Source organism: Moschus berezovskii, chromosome 21 (genome assembly GCF_049115385.1).
Source record: "Moschus berezovskii isolate FMDL1 chromosome 21, NW_MosBer_1.0, whole genome shotgun sequence".
NCBI classification, from domain to species: Eukaryota; Metazoa; Chordata; class Mammalia; order Artiodactyla; family Moschidae; genus Moschus; species Moschus berezovskii.
The window spans coordinates 33266464-33284091 of NC_142480.1; the positions used below are offsets into that span (position 1 = coordinate 33266464).

The 17628-nt window shown below is 35.0% G+C and overlaps 1 protein-coding gene across 2 annotated transcripts in view; it reads left to right on the forward strand.

Moving 5' to 3' along the window:
- The first annotated feature begins 976 nt into the window (after positions 1-976).
- The window catches only part of NOVA1 (NOVA alternative splicing regulator 1), a 166451-nt gene continuing 149799 nt past the window's right edge, over positions 977-17628 (forward strand). The window contains exons 1-2 of one of the 2 annotated variants that reach the window (XM_055418184.2): positions 977-1887; positions 3625-3768. In XM_055418184.2, the coding sequence (XP_055274159.1) occupies positions 1752-1887; positions 3625-3768 (280 nt within the window). In that variant the 5' untranslated portion in view covers positions 977-1751. Of the gene's footprint in view, positions 1888-3624; positions 3769-7717; positions 9277-10925; positions 11006-17628 lie in introns of those variants that run through there. The other variant, XM_088829509.1, reaches the window with a different exon arrangement.

Consider the following 17628-nt stretch of genomic DNA (forward strand, 5'->3'; position numbering starts at 1 on the left):
ACTCCAAATATATATTTTCTCGTCTGTAGTGTTCTGGTTGAGCTTTAAGTTCGTTATATATCCGAGATCTGTGTAATCATGAGCTGTGCACATTGCGTTGAATTTTACTCGTATATTCCTTTTTCGTTCAGAATTCAGTTTTGGATACACACCCAGCTGTTGCCTGTGTTTAAGTCCGCCTCTCGGCGCCTCGTGAAGGGGATATTCCTACCTAGCTTTATTTATTTATATCCTGGCTTGTTTCCGTAAGGATGTAAGGCGGCGAGTGAGACACTTCAAGTTCCCTAACGAAGTCACACAGTGCGAGTAATACTCTTGATGAAATCACTCCGTAGAACCGCCCTTAAGTGAGAGGCTAACTGCTGTCTTTCACCTAACTCTTAAAAACGGATGTACCTAGCTAGAAGTCCTGGAAGCATACAGCTGAGGTGCCCCTCTCAGCCTTACCGCTGTCCCACCCGTTACGAACGGTCACTCGAATGCCCTTCTCAGTCTAGCCAAAACTGTCGCCGCTCCAGCCCCGGCTGGACCGAGATCCCACTCCACCCCTTCACTCCCTCTCGTACCCAAGTTTCCTGATTGGGAAGGGGCCTGAAGAGCCTTGCTCACGTTTCCATACTACTGGCTGGCACGGCTGTCAGTAACGTCTGCTTCCCGCCTTCCAGCCTAGCGCGTTTCTTGGACCCCCTCGGTTTCTGCGACAAGCGGCTTACGTTTGCCTGAGCCGTGTTGCCGGGGACCCGCGACCTTTCACCCCGCCCTTCCCACAGGAGCGCCCCGGCCCCCGGCCCCGCCCCCGCCGCGCGCCCCCGCGCACGCTCGCAGCCGGCGCGCGCTCTCCCTCCCGCGCAGACACGCTCACTCTTCCCCCCCACCCCGCCCCCGCAGGCTGAGGCTTCGGCGCAGGGAGGCGGCGGCGGCGGCGCTGCTGAGAGGCAGGGACCGGAGCGCGAAGTGTGTGGGAGTCTGCGAACTCAACCCCTCGCTACCCTCCCCTCTCAGCCATCCCCCTCCCTCCCCGCCAGCCTCCCCCCTCCCCGCCCCCCCCACACGCGGGAGAAATAATGAGCGAGACCGGGCGGCAGCAGCAGCAGCAGCAGCAGCAGCGCCGAGCAGCCCAGGCAACGGCAGAAGCGCTCCGGCAGCGGCGGCGGCGGCAGCACCAGCAGCGGGAGCGAGCGCAGCGCTAGCGCGGCGCCGGGACCGCCGCGCTCCTTCCCGGCTCCGGCCCTCCTCCGCCGCTCGCTCCGCTCTCCTCGTCCGCCTCCTTCCCCTCCTCCTGCTCATTCACTCTTTCCCTCGCTCTCCCCTCCTCCTCGGCTTCTCCCCGCGCCCCGCCAGCCCTCGCGCTCTCCCACTCCCTGTGCCCGTCCTCCCCGCTCCCCTCCTCCCGCTCATTCACGCGCCCCTCTCCTTTCTGCACTCTCCCCCTCTCTCCTTTCTTCTCCTTCTTTCTCCCTCCGTCTCTCACACCCCCTCCATTCCCCTGTCTCCTTTCTGACACTGCACTGCAGCTGCTCTTCAGCCCTGCCCCCTCCCCAGTGAGAACAAACCAGCAACATTGCTTTTTTTTTTCTTAAAGAGATTTCTATTGATCCGATTAAAAAAACAAAAACAAAAACAAAACAACCTTAAGAAACCCCCAAAGCAAAAAAAAAGAAAAAAGCAAAAAAGCAAAAAAAAAAAAAAAGAAAAAAAGCCAAAACAAAAGGGAGAACCTTCTCCCCGTAGAAGCGGCAGGAACTGCAAACATGATGGCGGCAGCTCCCATCCAGCAGAACGGGACCCACACTGGGGTTCCCATAGACCTGGACCCGCCGGACTCGCGGAAAAGGCCGCTGGAAGCCCCCCCAGAAGCCGGCAGCACCAAGAGGACCAATACGGGCGGTGGGTATCGCTTCCACCTCCCCGCTGGCCCCATCCCCCGCCGCCCGCCCCTGCCTCCCTCCCTCCCGCCGCCCTCCCTCCCTCCCGCGGCCCGGACACCTCCAGCCCGAACCCGGCGGCTCCCGCGCCCTGCCTCGCGCCCCCTCCCCTGCACCTGCCCCGCACCTCGCCGGGCCCGATGCATTTCCATTTCTGTGTTTTATCATTCATCAAAATGGCGACCGGTTTTTTCGGAATAGACCTATCTTTCCCTTTAATCGGTCGAAAGGCTGACCGTTTAAATATCCTAGACCTGGGCCAGGGGGTCCGTTAAGGAGGAAGAGGATGACCCCGAGCGAGGTGATGGCCGCCCGAAGATGCGCGCTGCATTTAACTGTCGGATAAAATAAATAAATAAATGGCACTTGGGTAGCGGAGAGCGAATGACTGGGGCACCGGAGAGTTTTGCTCTCTCCATCCCCTTGGTTTGGGCCACAAGTAGTATGCAAAATCTTGAAGAGTGCATGCTCTTACCGCACTTATACTGTCGGTGCAAAAATCTCTTTGATTTGTCTTCAGGGGTGTGCATACGAGGGTGGGGGTGTCTGGTACTGTGACTTGTTAGTTAACATCCTGCGCTTCCCGGGAAGATGAGTTATAACGGGACCGGTACCGCTTCTTCATTTGCACTGGAGTCATCTTAACAATGCACCCAATGCATCGAGGCAGAGGTGAATTTATCTACAGCATGTACTTTAGAGCCGGATGGGGGTCTTGCGAATGGCATACCCGAAAAATTTGGAACGTTCATGTTCACATAAGGAAGCTGGATTTACCGCGGTGTTTCCTATTTGAGACACCATCAGTTTGACGGAAATTAAAGTTTAGGGAGTTGGCTTTATTTTCTAAAACATTTCATTTCAGTCTTTTTTGGTTCATCCACCCCCTCCATTTTAATAATTGTGATTCTTTTGGAGAAGGAACATTATCTGATCACTTTTAAGTGTATTTGATGTAAATGACTCCTAAGCTTTTTAGTATTGGCAAAATTCTTCTTAAGGTCCTTTAATTAATGAGCTTAAACGAGATCATAGTAGACTAAGGAGTGCTAAAGAAATACTCCAGGATTAGTTAGATTTGCCAGTCCACATCACTTTGAGTTATTTCCTGGCAGTTATTGAAGGCTTGGAATACACCCTACAGTTTGGGTGGATTATTTGGTAGGAGAATGGTTGTTTTGCATACTTTAAGTAGAATACAGGCAATGGCTAATTGTAGTGCTTGTGTGTTTGCTCCTGTCAAATAAATATAGCTCATCACTATTTGCTGTCCTTTATTTATTTTGCAATATGTTAAGTGAAGGTTTGTCATGGTATAAATCTCTGAAGTTTTGTTGAAGGGTCAGTTCGTTTTGTTTTACCATAGTAACCACAGATAGAATTGGAAGACTTCCATGTTTGGAATAACAACTGGAATTTAGTCATCAGTTCTACAGTGTTGCAAAATAATAGAGCATGTTTAGATTTTAATTCCAAGTTAGAAAAAGTATAAATTCTACAAAATGGGAAACATTTCATACTTATTTATTTTCCAGTATAATGGGCTTATTTTTGTTCTTTATAAAAACAATTTAACCCCGTATTTCCTGCAGCTATACGTCCAGTGGTTTAATTGCTGTTTTTCTCTCTTGAGGGTGGAGGGAGGGTACAAAGTTTAAAATTATTGTTTTAACAGAGTGTATTTCTTTGCATTTTTCAGAAGACGGCCAATATTTTCTAAAGGTTCTCATACCTAGTTATGCTGCTGGATCTATAATTGGAAAGGGAGGACAGACAATTGTTCAATTGCAAAAAGAAACTGGAGCCACCATCAAGCTGTCTAAGTCCAAAGATTTTTACCCAGGTAGGTGCAATGATGAAGAGATTGTTTGATAAATCCCCAAGGAAAGAGAAAAAAAAGATCTACCTGTGTTGTGTGCTGTATTGAAAGAATTCTTAATAGTGTAGACTTTATTTAGATATTTGATGTATTAAAGTATTTGTGGAATAATTTTGGAAGTATTTTCACTCTTGATTACCTTTGGTTTCTATAATCGATATTCCGTCTCTGATGTAGACCAATTTTGAGATGAATCTTCTGGGTATTTCTAACCACTTCTTTCTGATTAGGAAAAAAGAAAGAAACTAAAATTTAAAGATAGAAACCTGGACAGCTGGCATCAGGAAATAGGGTTCTTCTGGAGTTTTCAGACATAATTGTAATGACAATTAGTCTGGAGTGAATTCAGAAGAGGGGATAGAAAGGCTTCTTACAAGAATGGACCATTTACTTTCTAAATCCATTATGTACCTCTTTCTGCTTCATTGCTTTGTTTGTTGGCCCTGGAGTAAAGAGGACAAGTGCTTCCTCTTCAGATTTTTAAAATGTTGTGTTTTTAATTTAATTGTGACAAGGAAATATTTTATTATGTGAGAAGTAGAACCATGCTTCAAAATTTGTGTTATTTAAAAGCTGTGTTTGATCAAAATATGTTAACAGTTTGTGTGGTACTGTAGGTACTGTAACCCAGTGGAATATGGCAAGTTTCCTAGGTGGTATAATATTTTTTAAATTCTTTTCAGTTTGTTTTTTAAAATTTCAACTGTTACGTAGTTCTGAGTATATATCTTTTTAAAAATCATTTTCTACTTAATACATGGATTTTAATCTTAATTGGAAAATCTCCGTAATTGAATAGTGTATCTCCTAGATAAAACATTATTTGTGTTTGCCTTCATGCAGTTTCTGCCATGTTTCTTGATTATTTCATTTTTATGACCATAAAAATATTTATTCAGTGCTGAGGGGACCAATGCTGCTTATTTTTTTTTTTTTCTTGGTGGGAAATAAAAGCTGATTTGCTTTCAATGATCTAATTCAGTAAGAGTTCTTTAGTACAGCAAAGACATCTGGCATGAATGTAAGCAAAACATTTGGAGGCCAATTGCTTGGTTGCAGAAAATGGACCATTATACTGTATAAGAAGGTTTTAGATTGGTTGGAACTGTCATTTAGTTATATAAATTAAATGTACTATATTTGGTAAACATTACACTTGCTAAACTAAGGTGTAATCTCTTAGATATGATATCCTTCAAAAGTTTATTTTCTGTGAGTGTAGTTTTGTAGATGGCTTTCCTTGTCTCTGAAACTTTCCTTATGCATTAGGAAAGTTTGCTAACATATTCACATTCTTATGTTTAAAAGGTATGTTATGATGGAAAAAATCAATGTGGAATTGTGAAAATCCTTGGTACAAATAAAAGCATTCAAAAGAGCTTGATTGCGGAATTAATAACGTTATAGTTCTAGGAAAAGAGCTGCAATGGTAAATTAAATTCACTGTCAATAGATGAAAATGAAATAGCTTTTTTTGCATTATACATGAGGTGTTATCAGATGTGCAGAGATGTTACAGAAAATTGGTGTTTATCAAGGATGTTCCAAATAGTAAATTAAATGCCTTTTCATTTGAATATAGTTTATTTTTAGTGGGTTGGAAAGGGTACAACTGGAAATAGATCTTTTGTTTTTAGTCCACACAGTAGTGCATTTTTCCTTATTACATTGAAATTGCTTATATCATTTATAGTTCTGAGGCATGTTACTTATATAGAGCAAGAATATCCATTGGAAAAAATGGAAAACTGGAATGTGTTAAAGAAAATTTTGTGTGTGTAGTGACGTAACCTGATCAAATGTGAGTTGAAATGTCTGGATAAAAGAAGGCTTATATTCTGCCTGTAACAGGTGGAAACCAATCACAAACTATGGAAACAATTTTAAGGATAAAATAAAGCCCTGTAATTTATAAGAAGCTTTCATAATTCTGAGCACTTTGTATTTAAATATGGTTTTAACTAGGTTATTACCTGCACAGATACATCTCTCTTCTTCTGATAGACTTTAATTTTTAGTAGTCTTTCTGTTCATACTTGACCATAAGCCTGTGAAATTATATAAAGTCCTAGTATTCTTCAGCATAGCAGCCTCTGAGCTACTTTCAACTTCTGTTACTCAGATTCACTTCATGGATACTTAGCTTACTCTTCTCAAATGAACTAAATTATAAAACTATGATTTATGAGATGCCCTTTTTTGTGTGTTTCATATATGTACGTATGACTCTTACATTCCATTAGAATGAATGTGCCTAATGTTTATTTCATGGAGCATTTGTCTGTTTCTTATTTGTAAGACAGAGTATTTGGGGAAAAGTGTGCTTCAGTTGTGTAACTTAATGGATTTTCTCTAATTACCCAAGTTTTAAAACAACGTAATTGTTTTTGGAAGGTTTAGTCAGAATACCGGTGTATTTGAGAATAACTTTCTTCAGGGTGTATATTGCAGGGTACAGACATACTTTGGTGATGTTTTATTAAATTTCAACTCAAATGATATGTGCATTGTTTTTACTATAGCCAGTTTAATCTCATATTTATATATTTGTTTTACTTTCTTTCCCCCTCAGGTTATATCTTTACAATATCTTAAGCAACCTTGTTTTTTGAGTAATTTTTTGGTATTTATGGTTGAGATTAAGACAGCATTTTTGTATTTTAATTGGTATGAATTTGGAATTTATAGAAACATATATTGCATTGTGTATTTTGGCATGCCCATATATTAAATATTTTGGGGAATTACATGATGAGAATTGTAAAGTACTTTTATCAGTTAACTGTAATCAGAAAAAAGATCTATGAGTAGATTCATTTGACTTTTTGCAGTGCTGTGTAATTCATTTATCTGTTTCTAAAAATCTAAATCTTATGAAATACTAACTTATAACCTGTGATTTGTGAATATATCTTTTATTCTTACTTGTTTAAAGCAACCTAATTTGACTTATTTATATATCCTTTTTATAATTAAGTTACTCAAAGTTATTACCTTTTAATAAAAAACAGCTTTCTCATTTTGGGAAATAAATTACTGTATGCATTTTCAGGATGGTCATAGGATGGTATTATTTTATTCGTTTATTTGACATCTGAAGATGTGATTGTTTAGATTTTGTTAATAAGTAGATTGATTTTATCAGTTAAAATTATTTAATGATTCCGGCAGATAATTGGAAAAGTTTATTGAATACATTATTCATTGGGAATAATATAGGGTATGTAAAATAAACATTTTCAAGATTTTAGAATACTTCACAGTTTACTTATTGTATGACCTGAGATATTCATTATATCAAACAGGAATTCTCTTATAATCTTAGCATATATTTGTGTGTGTGTGTTTTAAACTGTTTTCATAAATGTGGATATAAAACTGGATTACCTTTAATATAAATTACTTACTTATTTTGGTCCTTAAAACTTGAACTCATTTTCCCTAGATTTTATTGCATCGTAATTTTATCTCAGTCCAGTTCCGGTGGTGCTTTTTTAAAAACTCACAAACCATTTATATGTGAAGTCTTTAAAAATCAAGGAAAAGCAGAATGTAAGTGAAATTTTCTTTTAGTGAAGGAAATAATCCCACATTGACTTAATTTTGACAGGGGGAACATTCACTGGCCAATTTAACCTTTAGGACTGGGATTGTGTAAGAATGATCATTCTTTTAGAAATAAGAGGAGTTTGTGAAGTTTAAAATAGGTCACTTATTTTGTTTACATTGTTGAAGGAAGAGTATTATCGTATTAGTAGTACAAGGTGAATGAATACTTTTGTTATAGCCTCTGAAAGTTGCAGTCTATACTCTTTTCTTTGATCTAAGATGCAAAGCATCTTAGAAATTTATTGGCATATGTTTTAAGGCAAAATTAGTAGGTAAATACAATTATAACAAGTAGAAACTAAAGTATAATTTGCAGTATTGTTGAATTTAATAACGATAGCTGTCAATTACATTGTGCTGTTTTGGTTTTAGTGTTGTCAAAGAGTTGCTAACACATAACGTTTTTTTCTTTAAAGTTGTGATATTTGTATTTGTCATACTACTTATTGTTGTGGGTTTTTTATATTTTATCTCTCTATTCCTCAGTTGTGGGAGGAACCATAAGCTTTCACTTATACATTAATATCTGTCTGAAAATTTGTTGTATTTTTAAAATGTTGTTTCTCATTTTAAGTAATAGGAAAACAACATATGAAGAAATGTTAGTGGCATAGCACATCTGTATAAAATTTTTGTAGTTTCTGAAAGATATAATTTTTATACTTATGAAAGCAAATGTTTTGTGGTATGAAATTTTTTAGAAAGATTGAATCAGCATTAAAAATGTTAACTGTTCATTTAGTTTGATTCTTTTTTAAATTTCATTCTGATGTTATTGTATCTTCTGTTATTGATTTAGTAGGTTATGGAATATCATTAATTTGTAGAGTCAGTGTTTTCATGAATTATTATAGCACAATGTCACTTTGAATTTTGTTATTTGAAGCCTTCTAGATTTTGGAAAAATAGTTCATTTAAAATTTTTGACATTATAAGATGATACAGTACGTCTAGCAAAATTGCCTTGCAAATATCACCCCCAAAGGATTTCAGGAATAGTCTAAAAATAATGAACACAATTGGTGAAATAGTTCAATATTTGTGTATTGAAGATGTTTCATGTAATATACAATGAGGAAAAACGATCTGTGTCTTGGGAATTCTAAGTAGTGTGTGGTATCACTAAAAACTGAGCTATAAACCACCAGTTAGAAACATGTCTTTTTATAGTTCTTTTGTTTTGTTTACTTTGGCTTAAAAGAATTAATTTTCCTCTTAAATATCATAAGTAATATTTGCTGAACACAGTTATGCCACTTGTTAACTAAAATTCAGTACTATATATATATATATATACACACACACATATATATATGTGTGTGCATATATTTAAGTTTAATCAGGTCCCACTTGTTTACTTTTGTTTTTATTTCCCTTACTCTAGGAGGTGGGTCATAGAGGATCTTGCTTTGATTTATGTCATCGAGTGTTCTGCCTCTAAGAGTTTTATAGTTTCTGGTCTTACATTTAGGTCTTTAATTCATTTTGAGTTTATCTTTGTGTAGGTGTTAAGGAGTGTTCTAATTTCATTCTTTTACATGTAGCTGTCCAGTTTTCCTGGCACCTTTCATTAATATATATATATGTTTTTGCCACAGAGTTTAGTCTCAGTTATTTCCAGTTTAGTGGAGCTATATTTTAAAGGATAACTTTTATGAGCAAGTGCAGCTTTTCTGAATAAACTTGGGGGAGATGAGGGTGGGAGACTTGTGCTTGATTGCCATCTCATTTCCATCTTTGGATGCAGCTCTAGCATAAAGTTAAACAACATCTGCAGAGATCTGACTGACAAACATCTCTCTGGGACTCATCATTGCAGCCTGCAGCAGGTGCATTCAGCTTTGCAGTCTTTTCCAAAAAGAGGTTAGTTTGTTCTAACATTTATCAGTAGACCAGTGGGAGCAAGTGACTAGAGAGAAGAGGTTGGTTGTCACTTGTCCAGTGCTGGAATACTACAGGTAATTGGACTGGACTGGTGGGAACTGCAGCAGTGTGTGTCTCACATTGCACTGCAGCTGCTATGGAGCTTAATTAACCTGACCCTCAGAGACTGAAGTGTCATGGTATAAACCGTAACATGCAAGAAATGAAGCAGTGCTTTTCAGTACTTTTGATGCTTGGGTTGGTGAAATTTTTTCATCCTGTTCTTTAAAGATACGATATCAACTTTTCCACTTTTTATATGGATATATTTGAAGCTAAAATGATTTCCATGAATCTGATAGAACTACATAAAAAGGAGAGGGGGACTTTAGGTGTGGAAATAAAAATCAAATAACCTTAAGTTAAAATTTATTTAAAGTTCCTTGTTCCACAGGTATATTTTCAAATCATAAGTGAATGGAAATAAGTGGAAGTATATTGGAGTTCTTTTAAAATTATTATCCTAGATTAACATTTGTTTATTTTTATAAGAGAAAGAACCGATGTAAAATTAAGTTGTATCTTTTTAGCATGTTAGGGACTTTGACAAATAGACTTTGCTGAGTATTTTGATGTATTCCAATAAACAGGACAGGAATAGTATGTTAAAAATGTTTTTAGGATGCTTTAGCTTAACATAGTGCTGTTGAAATGGTTTTTGACCACAATTTATTATAAGTGAAGTGAAAGTTGACTATAATAAAAACTTTTAAAAAGTCTGTCATTCGTTTCTTTTGTTTTTAATTTCTTGATCTATTTGAAAGATTGACAGTATGCTTCTATGATACATACAGAAGTTTCCTGTATGTTCTAATAGTTTTCGCATTAGTTAGATGTTTCATCACATTCCTGTTTATCAGTTGGCCTTTGAATAGAAAATAGTTCTTAAATCTGGCAAAGTGCTATACCATTTTAAAATAATTCAGAATTTTGAAATGTCGGTTGGATTCTTTGTGAAGCAATTCCATTATTTTGACTTTTTGTTAGTCTCACTAAGTTAAATTTTTTGGTATCCATTGACTCTTAACTTGTCAATTACTCAAGAGTAATTAAGTTTTGGAGTTTGTAGATTTTTGGAACCCCTTTACTTATCTTGAAGGAATTTTTACGAGAGTGGCCAGTAACTATTTGATTATGAAGTTACTGTCTGTAAGAAAAAAGAACTTTTAAATTTTATTTTAACTTGGTTATGAATAATTGGTAATTTGTTAGTAATTATAGTAATTGTGGGAAATACGATTAAAATAATCATCGCTAGAAGTGGAGAGTATCATTCTTCCACTTTTAAACATATTTTACTTTTTAATCAAGATTTTTTATTTTTTATATTGTGAAGTTATTAATTCTCATCAATATATTCTTTAAATTTTTTCATGTAAGATGTTTTGATAAAGAAGATATTTAATAAGAATAAACATTTTAAGACTACAAAGTAGAGAAAAAGAATATTATGTACACAAACTTTTTGAGATATTTTCAACATTGCTAAGTTTCAAACCACGATATGGATATCCTTTTCCATGACATACTTGATCATGAAAACACATAATATCTACACTCCATCTTTGATCTTTTGCTGCTTCCTGCAGGGCCTGTCATAGCATCGTTGACAGGACCAGATGAAAAATGAAATCAGTATCTTGAGTTTTTTAACAGCAAAATGATTCAGGTAAGATTATTTGGTGTGGAAAATAAAATATTTTTTAAATTATTCTTATACACATTTAATAATTGATACTTTTAAAATTAATATTTTTCTTATTTCAAAACCTGTTTTATGTCTTACTGATGTTCAGTATATTTGCAGTATCCAGTGAACTCTATTCTGAACTCAGTAATGTTTTAAGTTTCAGACTCTAGTGTTTCTTACTTTTCTTGTGATGCTTGGCATACTTTTTGAAACTTTGAAGAGTAACTTTTCTTTTTCAACGATTTTTGAAAACAGTTATGCATTGAAGGCCCCATAATTCATTTGTAGGATAAATTTTCACATAATGAACTTATTAATTAAATAAGACTTCACAGCTTGCATTTCTTCTAAGATATAATAAATAATACCCTGTTGACTGATTTTTTGGAAATCATTGTTGAAGAAAGTTGCCTTCATTTAAATTGTTAATAATTTGCTGTCCTAGTACTTAGATAGGGCAGTGACTTTAAGATTTAGTAATTAGAAGGATAGAATAGAAGGAATGGGGTAGTGCACCTTATTATCACAGAATAGTAGAGAATTCGGTGTATATTTTTGTTTTATGTTGCTAAATGTTTTTGAATAACTGCAGCTTTTCAATTTTGGTTATGTTCATTTTTGAAATACTCATTTTTGAAGGAGATAGTGTTGGGCGCAACTGAGCCTATACTTGGAGACTATTCACTTACACACATAGTTTTAATTATTCTTTGTATAAATCCTGTGTTTTTATTTTTCTAAGACTAGTTAATTTTTTAAGTCAGGAAAGTACTTTTTAAAAAAGTCTAGTTTCATTCTTCACTATGAAATCTGTCTGTAAGTTTTTCTCTTATTAATTATTATATGTATTTATAAACACTTCCTATGAGTCCAGGTGTCCTTTGATCATTATGAATTAAAATTATTACAAAGCATCTTTTCTTTGTAAAGGACTATGGGTATGTTTTAACATCACCCTAAAATGTTGTTCTTAATTGTTACTGTCTCCTTAGGTTGTGTTTACATTTTTTTTTTAATATTATATGGCATCTTCTGGCAGTGACTTAGTGAGTATCAAAGGGGCTTAGGAGTATCGAAGAGGCTTTTTATTTTTTCATTTAAAGGAATTGGAAAAATATGGAATTGTGGAACTAGATGAAAGAAGTGGCACTTAAGTGTGATCTTTTCCAGAATCTTCATTTAACAGTTGAGAAAACCAAGATACAAAGATTGATATGTAGGCCAATAATTGTCCTCAACTTTTAAATATGTTTTTTGAATTTCTTTTTTTTTGGTAATTTATTTTTTATTGGAGGCAAATTATTTTACAATATTATATTGGTTGGTTTTGCCATACATTGACATGAATTCGCCCCGGGTTTACATAAGTTCCCCCTCCTGAACCCCCCTCCCACCGTTTTTTGAATTTGTGGTACAGTTTTAGTAGGTAGTTTATTCTCTTCTTGCTTTCCTCCCTTTTTTTTCCCTCCTCTTTTTCAATATGAGTCTCTGAGGATATTTCACCATTTCTCTCACCTCATTTTAAAATAAATACACTCCCCACCCCCACTTTTTTATACTAAGTTGAAAGCACAGTAATTATTTTACAGTAATTGTTGTTGTTTTTGATTTGGTATACTCTAAGGCCAAAGACAGGTCCTCTTTACCATATATGAAAAAGCAAAAAATCTGGTAGATTATATTGCCTAGAATATAAACTGGTCATTTTCTGTATTTTCAAAATTGTATTGCTTGAAAGTGACAGTATTCAGGGTGATTTGATTTCTACAGTTTTGTTACTTTCCTTCATTTGCAAAGTCCTTTCTTTTCCTTCTTTTCTTCTTACTTTCCCCCTTCCTTTGTTCCTTAGCTCAACTTCTTAATTTTTCAGTTTTGGTTAAACTGAGTATTGACTTTGCTAAAAAAATGTAGACTTCTAAGTCAAATTCCGGTTTCAGGGATATATATGTTTTCCATATTTTTGACTTAACAGAGTTTCATTCAGTGTTGCATATTTGGCTAGGTATTCATAACACTTGGTTTTAAAAGGACAGAGTATTATGATTAAGAAGTAAGCATGAGGCTAATTTTAAGGCAGTCGAAGTAAAAATGTTATGTAATACAGTAGTTATTAATTTTAAAACATAATCATTTTCTTTTTTGTCTACCGATTTCATTAAATTGGTCCACTTCTTGGTTAATTAGAATTCTGATGCTCTTTGCATTTCATTATAGGCTTAAGGACTACTTTCTGACATAATTACAGAAGTTACTTAATGTGATTTTGAAGGTATTTTTCCTTCATGGATTTAAATTAAAACAAAAATTTTTGTCATAGTCTTTGCTTACTTTAGTTGACTACTAGCATTAAGCTTCACTGATATGAAAAAATTTGTCATCCTACATGCTTGCTATATGTTCAGCATGTAACTCAGTGCTTTAAACATCTGTGGCATTTGAAATATAAATGAGTGAATGTGTGATTGAATGAGTGACCAGTCTGAGGCTTCATCTGTGAGTGTTTTGGATGTAGACGCAACCTTCAGTTTTTCATTATATTTCTAGTTTACTTTAATGGGATAGTATCAATACAATGGATGTAGAAGGCAATTCATCTTTAGTTGTTTATTGTATTTCTAGTTTCTTAGGGGTGTATATGTGTGTGAGAAAAATCTGATTTTGGATAAGTAATGACTTTGTGTGTGAGAAAAATCTGATTTTGGATAAATAATGAGTTAAAAAATCAATCAGTCAAGAAGTGTCCATAGACATGTTAAGATAAATATGGACTAGGTCTTAAGAAAGAAGAGTAGAATTTCATTTTCTATTTAACATGTTGTCTTCTGTAAAGAAAAGTGAAAGCCAATATTACAGTACTTCAAAGCCATCTCCCAGATGAAGATTAATTTTAAAATACTGTCTTAAGAAACACGAGCTTAACTAACATTTATTTATTTTATTTTTTTTAACATTTATTTATTAATAAAATAATAAAAAGTACCTGTGTACAAGATGTCAGAGTTCTATTACATCATACTTTGCCACATGGCTACCTATGTAGAAAGGAATAATCTACTTATCACTTTTCTTAAGATACCTTGAAAATCAAAGATTACTAACCACTAAATTAAGATTACATTATTAAAAAGATTAGTAAATTTTTGTTTTTAATATATTTTAATATCTCTTTCCCCCCATGTAGTGGAGAAGTAAAGGTATAAATATATTACAACTTTTAGAAGCTGGACTAAAATTATTTTTACTCATGAGAAAAGTATACCAACTGTTTGTTTTTTTTTTAATCAACTGTTGTAGTAGATTGGAATTTATACATTTTGAGTTTGACAAACTTGTATACTTTATTTGAAATAAAAATTTTAGGAAAGTTATTAAATATGGTATTCTTCAAAGTCTTTTAAATACTTTCTTAAACAGAATTTAGAGAGGTGTGAAGTATTAGTGTTCATCTCCTAATAATAGATTGTTTCATTTTTACTACAGTAAACCAATGAAACTTATAATATTTAATAGATAAATATATTTTGTTTCATGTTTAGCCCATTGTGTGTGTGTGTGCTAAGTTGCTTCAGTTGTGTATGACTCTTTGCAACCCTATGAACTATAGTCTACCAGGCTCCTTTGTGCATGGGATCCTCCAGGCAAGAATACTGGAGTGGGTTGCCATGCCTTCCTCTAGGGGATCTTCCCACATATTTATAAATTAAGTTTATTTTTTAAAAATTCATGAAGAGTAATGGATTAAAATAACTCTTTTAAGTGTTTCTTTATTTGACTGCTTCCCCTGCATTTTCTGCCACTAGGGCCAGATTTTAACTTTCTGGTGGACATTTATGTGTTCCCTCTGGGGTTGGGACTAAATACACAATTCTCCGAAGATCTTACTCTGAAGCAGGGGAACGATAAGAAACAATAAAGATAAATATTTGGTTATAATGAAAATTGATAATTGTATAATGATAGAATTATGTCTGGAAGTGAAAACTGCCTCTGTCAGTGGAAAGATCTTGAGAGAAGAGGATATACTTCAAAAAAGACTTCAAACAGGAGCTGACAGAGTTTTGAAGGTTGAATTTTAATTTGCCTGGTAGATAGGAGTGGAAGGTCACTTGAAGCAAAGACTGTATACATAGTAATGAAATTATGAAAAATACCCCTGGTATATTCAGGGATCCAAAAGTTATTTGGTATTACTGGGATAAAAATAGATATTGCTGTGGGGAAGGAGTGGGAATAGGGACATACTGTCATTAATTGTACAGATAAGAAAAAATTATTACAAATGTAAAAGAGAAAAGTGTGATTGAAGAATATTCATTTTGGGGACATTTATTAGCAAGAAATATTTTAAAGAAAAAATACGTCTATTATGTTTTTAAAATGAATGACAGGGTACTATAATTAAAATATAATATTTCTATAAATGTGAATAGTGATTTTGCATGGTGGCAGAAGGATTGCCTTCATTATCTGAAAGCAGAGTAGTAGACTAGAGAGTCTGCCTCAGCTTTATCAGTAGAATTAAATAGAAGACTAAAAGGAGTAAGGGAAGGGTGAGGCAACTAGTGATACAGAAAAGAAATTTAGGAAATACAGAAGCTATCTTTTATTAAGCAACTATGCTGAGGGTAGAAGAAAAAGGTGTGGGACCCAGTGAATGGAAAATGTCAGTGAGGAATTCTTTGCTGTATTCAGGAAAGCTCTGGAGGTAGAAATTGATTTTTCACATTCATTCACATTTTTGTAACCTGTTGTCTACACAGGTGCATTTAAAGTTAGTGACTCAAGTAGTTTTTTTTTACTAGTTTGCCTTTGATTAATAGCTATTTAGAATCATATAGCTGATAAAAATTTTCACCTTCCTTAAATTATATGACTATGTAGGCCTAGTTTCTAGCTCTCTTAGTATATGAACATTTATTTTTAATTTGATGAAAATTAGTGAATTTGTACAACATATGCATTTTTAATGTGCGGATTTTACTTTTTGGTGATGTTCAAACACTGAAGTTTTGGTCCGTGATAGACATTGGTGTGTGTTATATCAGTGAAAAAATTGAAGCTCCTTCAGTTCGGTTCAGTTCAGTTTAGTCGCTCAGTCGTGTCCGATTCTTTGCGACCCCATGAATCACAGCACGCCAGGCCTCCCTGTCCATCACCAACTCCCAGAATTCACTCAAACTCACGTCCATAGAGTCGGTGATGCCATCCAGCCATCTCATTCTCTGTCGTCCCCTTCTCCTCCTGCTTACTCATTGTTAATTCTCTGTTGTGTAATTATTTGTTTGGAATTTCAGTTGATTATTGAGATTCAGCAAGATTCTCCATCATTGATAAATGTTTATTTCATATAAGAATCAGTCTTAATTGATAATCTATCAACTCCAGATGAGTTTAAAAAATGACTGTTAAAAATATGTCACTGTTTTACATTTAGAAAATGGGATTAAAATTTCTCTAGCATTTATACTTGTTTGTGGAATTATTGGCTAGTTGTGTAAAGAAACATTAAAAAATTGAACAGCTGAAGTGACATTAAGCACCAGATGGGAATTTGAAACAAAAATATTCACTGTGTAATCTTTAAGTGCTGTTCATAATTCAGTAATACCAGTTGTGTAACTCAAGATTGATTTCAGTATAAAAAGGAAGCATAAGCAGAGTCTCATTGCCTTCAAATTTATACACATATCATGATATAGTAACATAACTTGTTCTTTAAGGGATAGATAATATAGGTAAGATGACTGCATACATTGCAGAACCAATACAATTCTCTCTGAGAAAGTTTGTGAAGAAACTTTGGGTATGTGAATTGTGACCTTAAATGTAACATCTCGTGAATTCTGCCTTTAAGATGATACTCTATTTTACATTTACACGTATATTTTCAATGAAAATTTCCAGCCATATTTTCATTACAGTAATGTTAGACATTCTTTCTTCTGAAGTATGTACCTATTCTGTTTAAAGAAAGGTATGTTCCTTTGAAAGCTTTATCATATTTTTTAGCTACACTGGTATATTTGACATCTTGTTTAAAAACTAGAATGACTCTAGATGTGAAAACACAAACTGTGATGATAAGCTAGATATGCCATATGTGGCAGTTTACGTTGGCATATATCTCAAATGGCATGTTTAATGTACTGTATTACTAAGATTAGTAATTTTATGGTGGAAGACTGCTACTTTTATTTTACAGTCTTTCGCTGGTGGGTTTAGAATGCTGACAGACCCTTTACTTTGTAAATTCTTGTTTTCAGCCCTTGCAAAAATCTTTTTGCCTTAAAATGATCTACTTGGATCTCTCTTAGTAACTAACTTATTCTCTGGAGTTTGTGAAAATTAATGAGATCTACAAGTAAGCAGCATACAGTTTGACAGATGACTATGAATGTGAATAGTAGTTACATATATTGTATTTTTGTTAAGGAATAATAATGCTAATATATTTGATATAGCGAGAAATGATTTAATAAAATAAATAAGAACTGAAAATGGTATTTTTATTTTTAGGAAATGTATAGATATTAATAGAAAAAGCATGGAGCTTCAATGTCTGTATACCATTTATAAAACCATTTAAAGCGAACTTCAATACA